Genomic DNA, 17,628 nt, shown 5'->3' with positions numbered 1-17,628 from the left:
AATGTATCACATGCCACAGTTCAAATGCTTTAAAAGCCTAGGGAGGAAATAGTAATATGAAGACAGTAAATTAAATTCCACTTGACAAACATAAATTTTATATAAAATAAATCATATATATACATAAAATCTTGTGACTATAATAGTTATAAGTGTATAACTGAGTATGTATATACATTTTTCCTCATAGGTGGAAATATCAAAAGATCATTCATGTATGGAATAAGAAGTAGAAAATAGCCACTTCCAGTATCTTCCAATATCTTCACTCTGAGTAGGCTGTAACTTAAACCTAGTATGACTGATTTATTTTGCTTTTTTGAAGAAAGTAGAAAAGAGAATTACTGTCACTTACAGGTAGATGATTCCCGTGTGGAATCTCTTTTATTCTCCCATTTGCACTTTTCTAATCTATCTGCTACCTTCAAAAGATAAAATGCTTGAAAATCCTAAACGCAGATTTGACATGGACCAATTGCCACATATCAGAGATTATATACTCCATGAGACGCTTCCCACAATTCTGAATTGCTGGTTATCTTCTAGCAGCTCTCCAATGTTATCTGAAGCAGGACAGATTTCTTTGTCGGGTGTGATGGAGTGTGACGGAGGTGAGCTTTTGTCCCCCCAGCATTTTAAAATTGTATATGCAGTTATGCACTGCATAAAGACATTTGAGTCAATAATGGATCACATATACAACAGTGGTCCCATAAGATTATAACACTGTATTTTTACAGTACCTTTACTATGTTTACATGCACAGATGCTGGCCATTGTATTAAGTTGCCTACAGTATTCAGTAACGTAACATGCTGCACAGGTTTGTAGCCTAGGAGCAATAGGCCATGCCGTATAGCCTAGGTGTGTAGTAGGCTCTACCATCTCAGAAGGAATCCCCATTGTTAAGCCTTTCACAACTGTACTTTCTTGGAGGACTGAAACAGTGAGTAAACATGATTAAGGAGAAGAGACAAGTTGAGCCTCAGTATTCTGTTAATTAGAGTAAGTTTAAAGGAAAACTAAATCCGGAAAAGTAGAGGAAATTTTAATGAAAAGGGAGAATTCCTGTTAGAAGTGATAGGTCCTTAGTTTATTGTGGCTGCTTGCATCCTCAGAGAATAGTGCAGGTCAGAAAAGCCAAAAGAGTGGATTACAAAATGACATGAGATATTTTATGTCTTTCCCAAACCTAAGTTTAGAAGAAAAAAAAAAAAGTCAAGTTCAAGAGTAAGAATTTTATGAATGAAAAGAAAACTACCAAATTATTTGAAGTATTCTCGAGTGGACTTGATCATGATCTCCATTTCCCTAAAAAAGAGAATGGGCTAAGTAAACTTTCAGGTTCTTTCTGGGGTGTTTTCTGACACCAAATGAGAAGTTTCCTCTCACACCCACCAGTACTCCCACACCACTTGTGCGCCCAATGATTCAATTTAGTTCAATTCAATTCTGAAACTATCTGGACTTAGCTCAGACCTCACAGGTTAAGGACTCAGCCCCATAAGACTGCCCCTACTTCAATTACCCATCACAAATGGGGTGCCCATGCTACCACATTTCTGCCTAGCTGGCTGCAAATTTGGAAGTTCCCATAATTCGCCTTCAGGCTTGATAATTCACTAGAATGACTCACAGAACACAGGAAAGCACTTTTATTTACTATTTACTGGTTTACTATGAAGGATACAACTCAGGAACAGCCAAATGGAAGAGAGGCATAAAACAAGATATTGCAAGGGGGTGCTGTGCAGAGCTTCCCTGCCCTCTCTGGGCGTGCCACTCTCTGTGAACCCTATTGTTTAGGGTCTTATGGAGGTTTCACTACACAGACATGATTGATGATTGAATTACTGGCCATTGGTGATTGAATCCAACCTCCAACCCCTCTCACTCCCTGGGATTGTGGGGTGGGCTGAAATTTCCAATTCTCTAATCACATGGTGGGTTCCTCTGGCTACCAGCCCCCATCCTGAAGTTATCTAGAAGCCCACCAAAGTCAGCTTATTAGTATAAAATCAGGTGTGATTAAAGTGGTTCCTTACAAATGAAAACCGAAATGCACTCCTATCACTCAGGAAATTCCAAGAGTTTTAGAGGCTTTGTGCTAAGAACTGGAGACAAAGAACAAATATTTTTTTTTATATCACAGAAACAAATCATTCAGTCCCTCTCATAAGCTAGCTCAGGGACCTCAGGGGATTGACTCCTGTTATGAGACCAATTTAGACTTTTGGAACTATTGAAAAGCGATGCTCCTTATCTTTTCCAAGAGTTGTAAAGAAATCAGTGCTCTGCAATGTGTTTCGCAGCTTATACACACAGCAAAATAACACAGCTTTAATCAACTTAAAATGCAAAGACTGTCCTCCAGTTAGTAGAAATGGTTTATATATATTTAATTTTACCTTCTCTGTATCTTGGATACTCGTTTGACTAACTTGGGAGTTTTGATCTGACCTGAATTCATATGTGAAAGTTTTACATGTCCACATTTTATCAAATGGTCTTCTCGCTCCTTCTCCTCAATTCTGAAGGATACTTTCACTTCATTCTGAAGAATGTTGGTTATTCTTTCAATACTGACAGCTATGAGAAAGAGCTTGTTGTAACAGAGTGTTCCTTAAGTATCTCCTTGTGAACTTATATATGAACTTCACTGGTCTCTTTCAGTGCTCACAGGAGGGCATGGCCATGAAGACACAAGTCATAAATCCTTGGGATCCTTTTTTAGAAACCGATTAAAATATTCATGTGGTAGGCAGAATAATGCCCCTCCCCAAATGATATCCTTATCCTTTCCCTAGAACTTGTGAACATGTTACCTTACATGGTAAAGGGGAATTAAGGTTGCGATGGAATTAAAATTGCTAAACAGCACATAGGGGGATTATCCTGGATCATCTGGGTGAGCTCAGTGTAATCACAAGTTCTTAAAAGTCGAAGAGGGAGACAAAGGAGGTCAGAGTGATGTGATATGAGAAAGATTCAACCCACCATTGCTGGCTTTGAAGATAGAAGAAAGAAGACACAACCTGAGACATGCAGATGGCTTCCATAAATTGGAAAATGAACGAAAATGGATTATCTCCTAGCACCTCCAGAAAGAAACTTAGCTCTGCCAACATTTATTATAAACTGTGAGGCCCATGTTGAACTCTAATCTACAAATTAAGATAACAAATTTGTGTTATTTCAAGCCACAAAGTTTGTGGTAAATTTTTATAGCAGCAATAGAAAGTGAATACAATCTGGTATTGTGTTTGAACTAACAGTTCTCAAACAAACCTGTTTTCCCATTTCCAACCAGGAAATAGTTCCAGTCTAAGAGAAAGCATAGATTTGCGTGAGAGGGTCACATGTTAGCCCCAAGTCCTTTTTTTCCTTTCATGATACATATCAGCAAAACATACGCAAGAAAATGACGGTTAATAAAAGAAATGTGAAAGCCTGCCTTATAGCAAAAGTATATATCTTATAGGGAATTCAAAATACGACCACTCTATTCTTAGATTAATTCTTAAAAATTCCTTGAGCATTAAGAGAGCAACAATTTTACTAGAGAGCTTCATTCATACCTGTGTGCCTGTGTCATGTACGTAACATAAATTACAAGATGGTCTTACTGTGTGTAGAAACTCTGCTTATTTCTTCAGGTAATTTAGTTTTTATGTAATCAAGCTGTTTTTTTTCTTTTTCTTAGCGAGTTTTAGAGTGGAGAAACCTCAGGCGCCAATATATAAATTAATCTTTGTGTCAGAAGTTACCAAAAATATTTAATTCTTATCTTAACACTTGTTTTTTGACCATGCACATAATCCAACAGTGTAGCATTGTTCATTCTCCTCAAAAATCTCCAAGTATGGTGAGAATGAAACAACTGGAAATTCAAAACTATACTTTGTTAAGTGCTTCCATATATAAACTCTTTGAGAGCAGGGATTTATTCTCATTAATTGTTTATCCCTAAGCACCATATCCAACACATAATGGGTATTCAATAAGTATTTGTGGAATAAATGTAAAATAAAATTTTTGACAAGGCAGTAACAACTAATGTCTTGAACATAGTGTCACATTGTTTAGTTTATGTTTCATGGCTTTCTTAATATCATAGGGTCATGTTGTGGATGACTGAACTTGAAGTCAGCCACTTCCCAAAAGGTCCCTAAGAAAAATTATGTTTCCTAAAATGTACAAGTCAGTAATTCCTGAAGGACATTAGGGCAAATTTAAAGCAAAAACAGAAATCAGAAAAAAAATAACTTTAACCACATTAAAGTATGAAGAGAATGCTGTCTTTTAAATATCACAATGAAAGATGTTGCCCTACAATGTCTGTTAAAAAAGAAAAAAATAGGGCCGAGTGCGGTGGCTCACGCCTGTAATACCCACACTGTCAGAAACCAAGGCAAGAGGATCGCTTGAGCCCAGAAGTTCAAGGCTGCAGTGAGCCACGATTGTGACACTGCACTCCAGCCAGGGTGATAGAGTGAAACCATGTGTAAAAAAAAGAAAAGAAAAAAATACTTTATGTTATAATCATTTTATGATTATCTCTTCTTTCAAATAGATACTTAATTATTCAAAGAAGGGAATATCCTTAATTGGTTAGAATTTTGATCTGTTCACCAGGGAAGAATTTATCCCAAAGCTGAAGCACTAGGTCTGATCTTGTACTTACATTAAAGTTATCAGTACTCTTCATTTTGTGGTTGTCTATTTTCTGTGGACCCTGTGAAATTGCTTTTAAGAGCTGACTGATAACTAGAATGGCAGATAGTTAAACACTTATTAAAAGTGCCCGAAGAGGGTGTTATGATTTTCTCTGAAATAAGTTAGTCTCCAGGTTCCAAATTGTGGGAACATTATTTTCAAATCATTCAACACTCCAAATTTGAGTAGTCATTTGTGTGTGCTGTAGGGCTGTCCAGAAGTTAATGTAGCACTGAAGAGCTGAGCAAAAGGGAAGAGGGGGTCTTGTGGCAGCCTATGAAGCTTGGATGAGGTTCAAGTCAGTAAGTTGTTTTTTTTAAAGCATTACCAAACTGAGGAAACCCTAAATTCTTGTCGGTAAGTTACTTGTTGCCCTTCTAGCTTTCAGTTTTGTTCTAGCAATGCTGTCTGTGCATTCCCAGAAGCACAACATACAAAGTGCTCAGTGCTAATAATGAAGTACAATTATGATGTGAATATTTGGACAAATCACTGCTTTTCACATGAGTAAGGATAAACATTTTGGACACTGGTTAACAGTTTTTAAAAGTATAATGTGAGGGCTAAGTGCAGTGGCTCACGCCTGTAATCCCAGCACTTTGGGGGGCCGAGGAGGGTTGATCACCTGAAGTCAGGAGTTCAAGACCAACCTGGCCAACATGGTGAAACCCCATCTCTGCTAAAAATGCAAAATTAGCTAGCTGGGCATGGTGGCAAGTGCCTGTAATCCCAGGTACAGGCTGAGGCAGGAGAATCACTTGAACCCGGGAGATGGAGGTTGCAGTGAGCCGAGATTGAGCCATTGTACTCTGGCCTGGGCAAAAAGAGTGAAACTCCATCTCAAAAAAAAAAAAAAAAAAAAGGATAATGTTAGAAGTCAGTGTCTTTTTGAAAGGCACGACTGCTTGAATCACGAATCTTCCATTTGCCATTCTATTAATATGTTTTTCTCCCTTTTTAGCCAGCTTGGCTCAACTAATCACTAGAAGCTCAAGAATAAAATAAAAACTCCCCAGATGCTCCCTAGACTCAATTCAGTAATTTGACATTTCTGGAAGGAGTGTATGATTTTGATTCCATATTCTCTGAGCTGTAAAACCACACATAATGAAGGGGAAGGACAAGAAGGGGTAAGAAGGAGAGCAGTTAGTAATATTGACACCAGGGCTTTGTTGTTTTTTTCTACTGAGCCTCTAAAGTTGCATTATCGGATTTGGAAACAGAGTGAAGAGAAGGGAGTCTTTGGATTAGGGGACCAGACCAACAGAATGGGGCTTTGAACACACACAGTCAGAGCTGGGGCAAAGGGGACTATGATAATAAAAGGAAGTACAGGAGCCTGGGAGATCTGGTCTGCTGGCCAGTCCCGGTTCCAGGCACCAACATCCAGGCTCTCGGGCTAGGACAGTGTCCTAGTGAAGACTACAGCTGAAGCAACCTTAAATATCTGGTGGTATTTCTGACGGTGTGGCCTCTAACTGACCCTGGTCTAAAATTAACCCTTCAGTGCCCAATCAACATATTTCTTCATAAGACCTTGAAAAATGACCCAGACCTTAGAGATAGGTTTGCATTTGAAAGTTAAATCATAATTTGTCAGTAATATATTTTAATTAAATAGACAACATAACTCTGAAGTCTAATTCAAGTGAAATATGAGCTCTCAATACATTAATCTCCTGGCACAGTGTGGCACAACAGGAGTGTATCTCTCCTTTCTAATTTCTGAACATTTAGGAATCCTGTTATATAATTTTAAAATCTAGATTCAAGAAAATCTAGGATATTTACATAATATATTAAATCGTTTTCATCAGTGTAGTTATGGAAGTGAGTATTTCCCTGAAATGACTTAGTAAAATTTCTAAACTACTTTGCACCTGGAAGTTGACCCAAAAATGAGATCATATGTAATGATTAATCAATTGTAAATCCTATTACCTGAAAAATTCAGAATTACTGACTTTTTTTAAATTGCTTTTTTGATTTATTTCTCTGTCATTCACATGTCTCATTCTGTTTCCATATTTGGCACTTGAGTAAATGTCAAAAATGCCCCCAAAGTCATTTCTGTGATAGATGGTATCTCTAAAGTGAACGGTTGTCCTCTATCACTTGTGGATTTGTTTAAATCTCTTTTCCCATCTGGCTTTCTACAGTGCCTTAATTCTACATTCTTAATTCCTAAAAAGCAACCAACACAGTTTTAAAGCATGTTGCTATCCAATTCAAATTGTATTTCTGATGATTTGATTAAAAACTACAAAGAACTACTTTCAACAAAAGCTGCTTATGGTGGAACAGAAACATTTGTGAAGTAGGCATGCAGTACTTAACCTGAACTCACAGCTTTAGAGGGAAGTATATTTGAGGGAGGAATTAATCACAAACGAAATCCCACCCTCGGGCCTCATTAGACAATCCGTCAAGGAGGTTCCAATGTGCAGTGGCTACTCTACAGTCAAATTGTACTTACATATCCTAGCTTCCAGTGTCTCATGAGAAAGCCAAGAGATTTTTATATAATAAAGATTTAAGCAGAAAAACAGTACCCTCGAGTTAATATTAAAATCACCAGAACAAGATAATCTGTAAAACAGAGAGTCATTCATATATAAGTCATTAGAGTTTTACCTTTATGATTAAAATTAAAATTATGCATATTGTGATGAGCAAGAAAGTTGACTTTTTGACATTGAAATAATGATTTGGTCATTCTGTGTATTTGCAGCCATTTTAATAGTTATATGCTCTGAAAGTTTGGATATTCTACTTTGAGTGGTCTGTATCTAAAAATGGTTTTCTCTAAGCCAGGAAACAAATCAATGTTTATTAAAAGTAAACTTTTATGCCTAAACCTTTCAATTCCGAACTCCATGTAAAATAAGAACTACAAACAGTTCCTTGCTTTGCTAATAACATATACTATTCTGTGAGGGACAAAAACATGAGAGTGCTTCCATGACTGAACATGACCTTGTGAAGAGGTTGCAGTATTGGAGATTTTTTTTTCTCTCTGCTAACACTTGAGAAGGAATAACTTCTCATAGCTTTTTGCCATAGGCTATGTCGTGACGTTTAATGGAATAAATAAGGTGATGTGCTATCAGCAGTTGCAGCATTCAATTTATATGCCATATTTTTCACCAAGAAAGTGCTCCCTGGCTTTATTAGTATGTGAACTTTAAGACTCTGATCTAGATAATTTTAGATACTTTGATTTCATTATAGAAATTCCTAGACTACTTGTGGGATAAAACAAAGGCTAAGACCATATTGAATTTCAACAAGTTGAATTAGCAGAAAATGAAGATAAAATGCCTTTCTATTTAAGAACATGATGATGTTTTAATTGTTATAGCATTTGGCATGCCTAATGTATACAATCCTTGACATTCGTATAATAACACAAGAAAGTTGTTTGGGATTTTTCTTTAATTTCCTAGTGTCCCCTTTCCTCCCTAGCATTTCTCCCACTCCTTCCTCAGCCGTGGCCTTTAGGCCTCCTCCCGCTGCTTCATCCTTCTGTAAAGAAAAACCTTATACAGCGAAGGGATTCATGTAAAACTGCCTCATTTATAGATAGATAGGCAAGGCTGCCTATTACCTAGCTATGATGAACAGACCACCATCGTTGTGACAACTGATGTAGATGCCTCCAGGGTAAAGCAAAGGTTTACATATTACACAAGCAATTTAACTGTTTTCTAAACATATTGCCAAGACAGTGGGAGTTGGCAGCCCACACTGTGTTTTAGGTTTTGGAGACTTGGATTAGAAGTGACTGTTGATTATGAACCTTTTTATTTGTCTTCTATGAACTACAAGCAACCTAGTAACCCAGGAAAGAATTCTTCACAGCACTTAAACTTGTCTTCCTGGCGTCCCAAGATTACATACACAAATCACTTGACAAAAGTGGTGTAAGACTCTTGCGCATAGATAACCACACAAGACAATTGTCTTGTTCTAACCCTTAAAGAGTTCCACAAAGTGAAATGCTTTATAATCCTTTTTTGTGCAGTAGGCAAGGAAGAAAAGAAAGGAGGTTGCACAAAGATTATCCAAAGGAAAGAAAGAGACTCTTTTGGGGTTCCAGTTGAAACACAATAAAGAACATAATTAACTTTACAATTCTTTGTGTTTTTCATTTGACTGCAGGGAGGAGATGAAAGAGGACTGCTAAGCCTCGCATTCCATCCCAATTACAAGAAAAATGGAAAGTTGTATGTGTCTTATACCACCAACCAAGAACGGTGGGCTATCGGGCCTCATGACCACATTCTTAGGGTTGTGGAATACACAGTATCCAGGTATCACTAAAAGGCATCAAAGCATAGATATTTTTCATCTTATTTTCTCATCATCTTTTCATAAGTTTTTTTTATTTAGAAGTTGCAAATAAGTAGCCAAATAAGGTGGGGAATAATTAAATCATTACCTCCATCTTACCGAAAACTCCCTATGTGTCTTTAAGAGAAATTGAGGACAACAATGGTTTTGACATTTTTCCTCAATTATCTCTCAACTTAAAGGCTACTTCTGAAACTTGGAAAATAATGTGATTTTTCAGCAATTTCTATTAGCTTCATTTCAAATATATGTTTCTTTATTTACTATGTGCCAGGAGTTTGTTTTTTCATTTATATACTATTTACTTTCTGATGGACTCACCTTAAATCTTTTAACAGTCATGGTATTCTTTTCTTCCCACAATGTAGAAAAAATCCACACCAAGTTGATTTGAGAACAGCCAGAGTCTTTCTTGAAGTTGCAGAACTCCACAGAAAGCATCTGGGAGGACAACTGCTTTTTGGTCCCAACGGCTTTTTGTACATCATTCTCGGTGATGGGATGATTACACTGGATGATATGGAAGAAATGGATGGGTTAAGGTAAAAGACTGATCACAAATGGGTTCCTGTCAAGGTTAAAATGGTTTAAGTGCCAGGAGAAAAGGTGGGCACCGGTGAATTAAGAACCATCTTTGAAAGGTCACCTTGTTTAAATACTTAACTTTTGTAGTCAGTGTCTGCATTTATGAAATGGAGAGGAATTCACTAATATGCTATGTGATCTTTTGTTTGTCATGAAAAGAGTTACTCTTGTGTAGTTCTCTGCTCCGGGGTTGCCTCTGCTACACACAGCACTGAAAAGCAGTGGCCCTGTACAACCACACTGCCTCTCAACACTGCGTAATGGGCTAAGATCGCCCAGCGAAGCTGCTTGGGGAATATAGAATACATAGATGTAGGCTGACAAAAATTAAGAGAAAAGAGGCAGAAAAAAAAAAAAAAAAAGCAGTGTACTGCTGATGCCACAGTCCTCGGCCACCACCATCACACTGTGTCTTGGTTCAGTTGCTTGTCTGGAATGCCCTGGTTTCATTTTCCACAATAAGGAATTTATTTTATTTAATTACTCATTTATTTATTCAGGCAAAGTCTCACTCTATTGCTCTGGCCAGCATGTAGCGGCGCCATCATGGCTCACCATGGCTTCAAACCCCTGGGCTCAAGAGATCCTCCTGGCCTCATGCCACCACATTTGGCTCATTTTAAAATTTTCTATAGGCTGGGCGCGGTGGCTCACGCCTGTAATCCCAGCACTTTGGGAGGCTGAGGTGGGTGGATCACGAGGTCAGGAGATCAAGGTCACCTGGCTAACACGGTGAAACCCTGTCTCTACTAAAAATACAAAAAATTAACCAGGCGTGGTGGCGGGCCCCTGTAGTCCCAGCTACTCAGGAGGCTGAGGCAGGAGAATGGCGTGAACCCGGGAGGCAGAGCTTGCAGTGAGCTGAGACCACGCCACTGTACTCCAGCCTGGGTGACAGAGCGAGACTCCGTCAAAAAAAAAAAAAAAATTTGTAGAGATGGAGTCTCGCTATGTCGCCAGGCTAGCCTTGAACTCTTGGCATCAAACAATCCTCTCACCTTGGCTTCCCAAAGTGCTGGGATTACAGACATAAGGCACTGCATCCAGCCACTTTAATATTTTATTTCAACTAAGGGGATGATTCTTTCATCAATAGAGCAACCTCACCATATTTAATATAGGTGAGATATATAATAAAAATGTAAAACACATATTCTGTCCCCCAATTTCTCAGTGATTTCACAGGCTCAGTGCTACGGCTGGATGTGGACACAGACATGTGCAACGTGCCTTATTCCATACCAAGGAGCAACCCACACTTCAACAGCACCAACCAGCCCCCTGAAGTGTTTGCTCATGGGCTCCACGATCCAGGCAGGTGAGAACACGTCTGTCTTCTCCCTGGCTTTAAAGCCAGGCAGGGATCCGGGAACCGGGAAAATATAGCATAGAGCATATACCATCACAAAGCAGCCAAAGATGGTGTCTAAGGCCGTGCCTCTGAAATCAGAACAGGTCATTACTCAAGTGAGTATTTAGCACTCTGTCTTCTATCATTGTGAGAAGCAGATTGAGAAGGCAGATTAGACAAGGAAAAGGACAAATTAATGGAGAAAAATTCACCTTAAAATGTGGAGAGGTTATTATCAGATAAACACTATTGGATTAGTGTAATGACCAAGACTTTAATCTGAACAGTTTAGAGAGATACACTTTTTGATCTGTCTCCTTAAATCCCACTGAATCTTAAGTTCTTTATATATTACATGAGGGTAATAATAACTGCCTTGCAATGATTAAATAAAAATCTGTAAGTAAAGTACCAAATAGTGTGTCTGACCCCTGGTAAGTTTTAAATAAATTGCAATTCTTATTATCATAGCTTCACTTAAAATATGATGCTGCGTGTTAATTTGCAAGGAGTTGAGTGAAATATTAACTTTTATTTCACTTTGAAAACATTGCAAATACTAAAGGACTCCATATTAACTGTTGGTACTGTAATGAACCAAAACAAAAGAAAACTAAAAAGTATGTAGAGTGAGAAATTTGGGGTACATTTTGTAAAAATGCTATGAAGTATAATACAGCAATTTGGTAACAAAAGCTTCATCCAGTCTATGATCTATTATTCCTAATCAGGGATATCTAGCCACATCCATTCATTTACTAGGTAAGTTATTATTACCATTTAATGTTTATTGAGTGTTCACTATGTGCAAGGCGAATATTTCTCAAACTTTTTATTTTTATAATCCCTCATGCCCTTCATCTCCCCTCCATCAAACCCAAGTCTACAGTTCATTTCCTTTTTGGCATCTCAGCAGATCTTAAAATCTATGCGACAGGGAATACTTAAGGTGGGTTCAGGATGTGGAGGAAACTGTCACATTCCATTCCTAGAGCTCAGAACTCACAGATACCACCACAAAGCAACACTTTGAAGTCAGGCAGCCTGAGTCACCACAATCCCACTGGAGCTTTCTCACAACCTTCCTGGGGGTCCTGAACCTCAGTGCAAAAACATGGGATGAGGTGCTTTACAGACCAGATGTGTGGCAAGATGCCTGTGCTGCGGAGCCTTCCCACCTCTGGTGGCAGAGGGCTGAAGGAAAAGTTGGTGTTTATATATTCCACTTCCCTCCAAGAGTATTCTAAGCAGAAGACGATTTAATAAAGTAGAAAGAAAACTAAATTAATTATTGGCTAAAAATAAAGCAAACTTTTATTAAGCACTTTGCTGCAGGGTGCTGAACTAAGTATCTTGTGTACTTCATCTCCTCTCTGCTTCTCAGCAAGGCTCACCATCAGCCCCACTTCTCCCACTCCCCTTTTATTAATAGACTAGTTTTTAGGACAGTGGTAGATGCACAGCAAAATTGAGATAAAGGTATAGACATTTTTATATTACCCTTACCTCCACACATGCATAGTCTCTCCCATTATTATCATCCCCCATAGAGAAACATTTGTTATAGTCGATGAACTGACATTGACACGTGCTAATCACCCAGAGCCCATGGTTTACATTAGGGTTCACTCTTGGTGTTGTGCATTCTGTAGGTTTAGATAAATAGATAATAACATATACCCACCATTATAGTATCACCCAGAGAGTGTCACTGGCAGGGCGCTTTTTCACATAAGAAACTGAAGGTTACAACGGTCAAGCAGTTCTTAGTGGACCTGGTATTCAGCCAGAGCCATAGCTCCAAGCCCCCAGCAACTCCATCTGGCCTACTTTCCAGATTTGCTGTTTCTTGTTGGAAACAAGTCAATCCTCTTTTTCTCATAGTTTCTCCATCTTCAAAGAAAGGTAATAGAGGAAAATGTTCTCCCCGCTGTGGATTTAGTTCCACCTTAAGTCACAGCATGACTCTATCATGATCCCTGCCAGGCATTGTCTTCTGTGAATCATTGAACTAGAGAGGACAATAAAGGGACTGTTGCCACAGAACAACTAACCCATCTTTGGCAGGTCAGGCTTATGGTTTCCCTGTCATGAATGAGATCATCTGGAGCCAAGAGTTTATGTTTTGTTTTTTGTTTTTTGGTTTTTTTTTTTTTATAATTGCTTCATGACTCTTATGTCTCTTAAGAACCAGCACCAACTCTCATTTTTTTATCTTACTTTTTAAATTTCTTTATTAGCTCCAAAGGTTTGATTTTGTTTTTAAGTAATTAATATATTTTGTTGGCCTAGAACAGTGATTCTCAATGGGATAATTTTACCCCCAGGGGACATTTGGCAATGTCTGGAAACATTTTTGGTTTTCACAATTAGGGTGTGGTGGAGGGTGAGGGAGTGATGCTACTGGCATTTTGTGTGTAGAAGCCAGAGATGCTGCTAAACACCCTACAGTTGGCAGCACAGCCTCCCCAGACAAAATATTACCTGGCCCAAAATGTCAGCAGTGCCAAGGTTGAGAAACCTAAAAACAATGTAAGCCTGTTTTCCACACTTTTGATAACTTCAAAAATTGTATTATATAACTTTATTCTTCCCCCAATCCAAGCTCCTCATACCCAGTCCCTCAGTGATTGAAATATTCCACAAACCTCGAGCCCCTCTTATATTCCTGGCTTTGAACCAGATAACAGAAAGATAGTGATGAAGTTGCAAGTCCTGCCTCCTCTTATGGAGCTTCCTGTCAGTGGCTTAAGTCACAGAGATACTCTGGCCCCCAGATTAGGAATGGAAAACATGAAAACAGAGTCAACGTAAAGACCTCAACTTTTGTAGGGACCAGCTTTACTATATTCCCGGAATTAGAGCACATGTTTTCCTGTGTTAGAGCAACCTAAGTTTTAGAATGCAGCAAATTCATATAAGAAACCCAAAAATAATATTATAACTAGTACTGTATTGTGTGGCACAGAGATGAGTTGACAGTGACACTGTTTTTTTTTTTTTTTTTTTTTAATGTTATTTTACCTTAAATTCTGGGATATGCATGCTGAACATGCAGGTTTATTACATAGGTTTACATGTGCCATGGTGGTTTGCTGCACCTATCAACCCATCATCTGGCTTTTAAGCCCCACATGCATTAGGTATATCTCCTAATGCTTTTCATCCCCTTGCACCCCACTCTGCAACAGGCCCCGGTGTGTGATGTTTCCCTCCCTGTGTCCATGTGTTCTCATTGTTCAACTCCCACTTATGAGTGAGAACATGCGGTGTTTGGTTTTCTGTTCCTGGATGGTGACACTGGTTCTTATTCACAATACTTTATCAGTGTATTATACACGTGATATTCCTTAACAACAGACTAACAATTGTTTTAAGACAGTGTGCACATTTGTAACATAAGACATTATAAATCATAACAAGAGAAATTAAGAAATATATTCCAGAGATTAAGCTTCAACCAAGTAAGCAAACACACTGGACTACTTCCTTCAGTGCTTTCTAGAAGATCCAAACTAAATTGCTCATAGGATCCTTGCCAGTCCACAAAGGGCTCCTTCCTATGTCAGGAACCTCCAGTCTGAGCTTGGAAAAGATCACGGTAGGAATTAATGTGCATCCCCTCTTGTTATGCAGATGTGCTGTGGATCGACATCCCACTGATATAAACATCAATTTAACGATACTTTGTTCAGACTCCAATGGAAAAAACAGATCGTCAGCCAGAATCCTACAGATTATAAAGGGGAAAGATTATGGTATGTAGAGCATAATTTGCTGATTTTGCTTTAGTTCGAGTTTTGTTTTAGTATATTTAGTAATTGAAGAAAAAGGATTTCTGAAAAATGAGCATTTGGGAAAGCATAAAAACACTGGCCTAACAATCATGAAGGAGTAAATTGCTCACTTTTTAAAGCTCCAGTGACTCTTACAAGCCCTGAGGGTTCCATCTGGTTAATTACCATGGATTGAAAGGTTCTCAGTAGGTCCAAAAAATTTAACAGTCCTTCAAAAGTTAGCAGCTTATATTTTGCTCATCAGAGAATCAAGATGAATAACTTCTATTCAATAGGGGAGAGCAGCTTGTCTTAACATCTTACATACAGGGAAAAGTGTTAAAAGTAAGACATTTCTCAACATCCAACATGCCTGTCTCAGCAGTTAGGAAAATTGTAAGTGATTCAAATAAGAATGTAATTTTTTTAAAAAAAATGTTTATCTTAGAGAAAACAAAGTAATCAACTTGCAAAAACAAGTCATGGGAATGGGACATTTAAGCAGTATTTTTAATAACATGATTACTTGAATATTTAGAGAGAACATGTAAAAATATAAAGTTAGATAATAATAAAGTTCAAAACACTTAGTTTTTTCAATATTTTAGTTTTTATTCCTTTTGAAGGAAGCAATATATCAACCATTATTATGATTCAGGAAGCACAGTAGATTAAGATTATTAAATTGATTGCTTTTTCTATTTACTCATTCAATACAGATATTTGTTTAACACCAGGAATGAAGCAGCTGTGTTAGTTCATGTGGTATTCAGTTATTTTACTTTTTTTAGGTGTGTGTGTGTGCGCGCACGCGCATCTTGTAAAAGCCAAACCAAAGAGTAATGTGATTTGAAAAAAAAAAAAACTAATGAGTCACTAGCTCGATGGAATTTTGGCTATATTTGTAGATTAAACAAAATTCTACAGTCACATTAATTGAGGTTAAGCTAAAATTGGTTACAATATTAACAGCACTACATTTATTTATTTTAAAACACATCTACAGTGCTTACTACATGCCAGACCCTATAGTAAGCACTTTATATTCATTTCCTTTACAGAACAACTCTATGTGATAGGCACTATCATTGGCCACATTGTACAAATGAGGAAACTGAGGCACAGAAAGATTAATTGTCACACAATACAAAGTGGCAGAGTCTGGATTTGAATCTGAGCAGCCTAATTCAAGAGTCTGTGACCTCAATTGTTCAATTATGCTACCTCTCAGTGTGCTCATTATTTACAATTTCTCTTACCTTTTCTACTTTTTTGTAGTATCATATACACCATAATCACAAGGGAGGGGAAGAGGTCATTAAAATTACCATCTTTCCACAAAAGCGTTTGATAAAATCTGTTGATAATGACTTATTTGATATTAAATACATAAAAGGTAATTTTCAGATTAGTTTGCAAGTAGCTTTAGAGCTTTTCCATTACAATTAGCATGCAGATATCCAAGTATGTAATGGCCTGAACAGAAAGACAGAGGCACAAGACTATACACATGTAATCAGGAGTTATTGAAATAGACTTTGTTATCCACACAACTCTATGAACAGAACATTAAAATATTTTAATGAAGATATTACTTGACTAAGTTACAACATTTTCACATATAGAATAAGTGCATATTTAAAGACCTTTTCTGTACTATGTTTTTATTTTCATTAAAGTGTAGGCTTTTAAACATTTTGTATCTTTTGACAGAGGTCTGTCTCAATTTACTCAATATATAAAGAAGCATTTCTACAAAAACTTAGTATGTAAAGCCTTAAACGTTTTTTGTAAAGTATTTTGGTTCTAAAGTAAATAATCATGAGTCACAAAATATCCAGATTCTAATTTCGTTGAAAACTTGGTATGTCTTGAAAATTACAACAGCAGGCGTTTGCAGAGCATGCTCATTTCATTTAGCTGTACATGGAGGTCTTTTAATGTTGATGTTAGTTAGCAAAGACTGCTTTCATTAAATATCCCTAGCAAGAAACCCTTTGGTGTATCATAGAACACATTTCAGAGTTAAATCACTGTAGTAATTGTTGTTTGGTGTACATTCCTTTAACTTTACGAAAATATGTTTCATTTGATCTAATGCTATGTTTCTTTTCAGAAAGTGAGCCATCACTTTTAGAATTCAAGCCGTTCAGTAATGGTCCTTTGGTTGGTGGATTTGTATACCGGGGCTGCCAGTCAGAAAGACTGTATGGAAGCTATGTGTTTGGAGATCGTAACGGGTAGGTTTCCTGATACCACAACAGTATGATATATCAAATGACATACCCATTAATCATTTGGCAAACTGCCACAAAATATTCAAATGGATTGTCTCTTTTTGTGCGTCAGATGGGGATCACACATAAATAGTATTTACTGTTAGTTCCATAGATATAGTGGTTTAATTGAAGAACTTCCAAAAAGATGCTGTCTCAACAGGCTTGATAAATTTCATAAAATAATTTTTAAGTGCACAGAAGTCTTCAGATGGACTTTTCATATTATTTGGGCTCTTCCCTTCATCCTCAACATAAATTTACCATGACAATAAATAATTTGAAAACTATTATTTTACTTGCCGTATAAATATTTTTTAAATTATACTGGAAGGCTCAAGATTTTTGGTTTTGCCAAATTTTCAGGACTTTAAGCAAGATAATAAAATTTGTCTCTATAAGTAGGAATAATACAAAATTAAATTTTAGTCTCAATTTTCAAGGTCACATTGTGGATAATTGTAAGAAACTCTGTGACAAAATCCAAATTAAGAATCTTGTTTCCTAAGTCACTGGCATTCAGGCATATGGCAGAGCTGATACTCTTGGTCGCTACAAGGAACTAGAAAAA

At 37.4% G+C, this 17,628-nt stretch overlaps 1 protein-coding gene across 2 annotated transcripts in view; it reads left to right on the top strand.

Moving 5' to 3' along the window:
* Positions 1-17,628, top strand: part of HHIP (hedgehog interacting protein) — a 94,523-nt gene that overhangs the window by 52,891 nt on the left and 24,004 nt on the right. For both annotated transcript variants that reach the window (XM_023226013.2, XM_023226011.2), the window contains exons 5-9: positions 8,878-9,029; positions 9,438-9,611; positions 10,829-10,972; positions 14,642-14,763; positions 16,898-17,021. In XM_023226013.2, coding sequence (XP_023081781.1) covers positions 8,878-9,029; positions 9,438-9,611; positions 10,829-10,972; positions 14,642-14,763; positions 16,898-17,021 — 716 coding nt within the window. The remainder of the gene's footprint in view (positions 1-8,877; positions 9,030-9,437; positions 9,612-10,828; positions 10,973-14,641; positions 14,764-16,897; positions 17,022-17,628) is intronic.

This window comes from Piliocolobus tephrosceles, chromosome 3, assembly GCF_002776525.5.
Source record: "Piliocolobus tephrosceles isolate RC106 chromosome 3, ASM277652v3, whole genome shotgun sequence".
Taxonomy (NCBI): domain Eukaryota; kingdom Metazoa; phylum Chordata; class Mammalia; order Primates; family Cercopithecidae; genus Piliocolobus; species Piliocolobus tephrosceles.
Note: the sequence above shows the minus strand (reverse complement) of the source record. Positions and strands in the feature narration are given on the sequence as shown.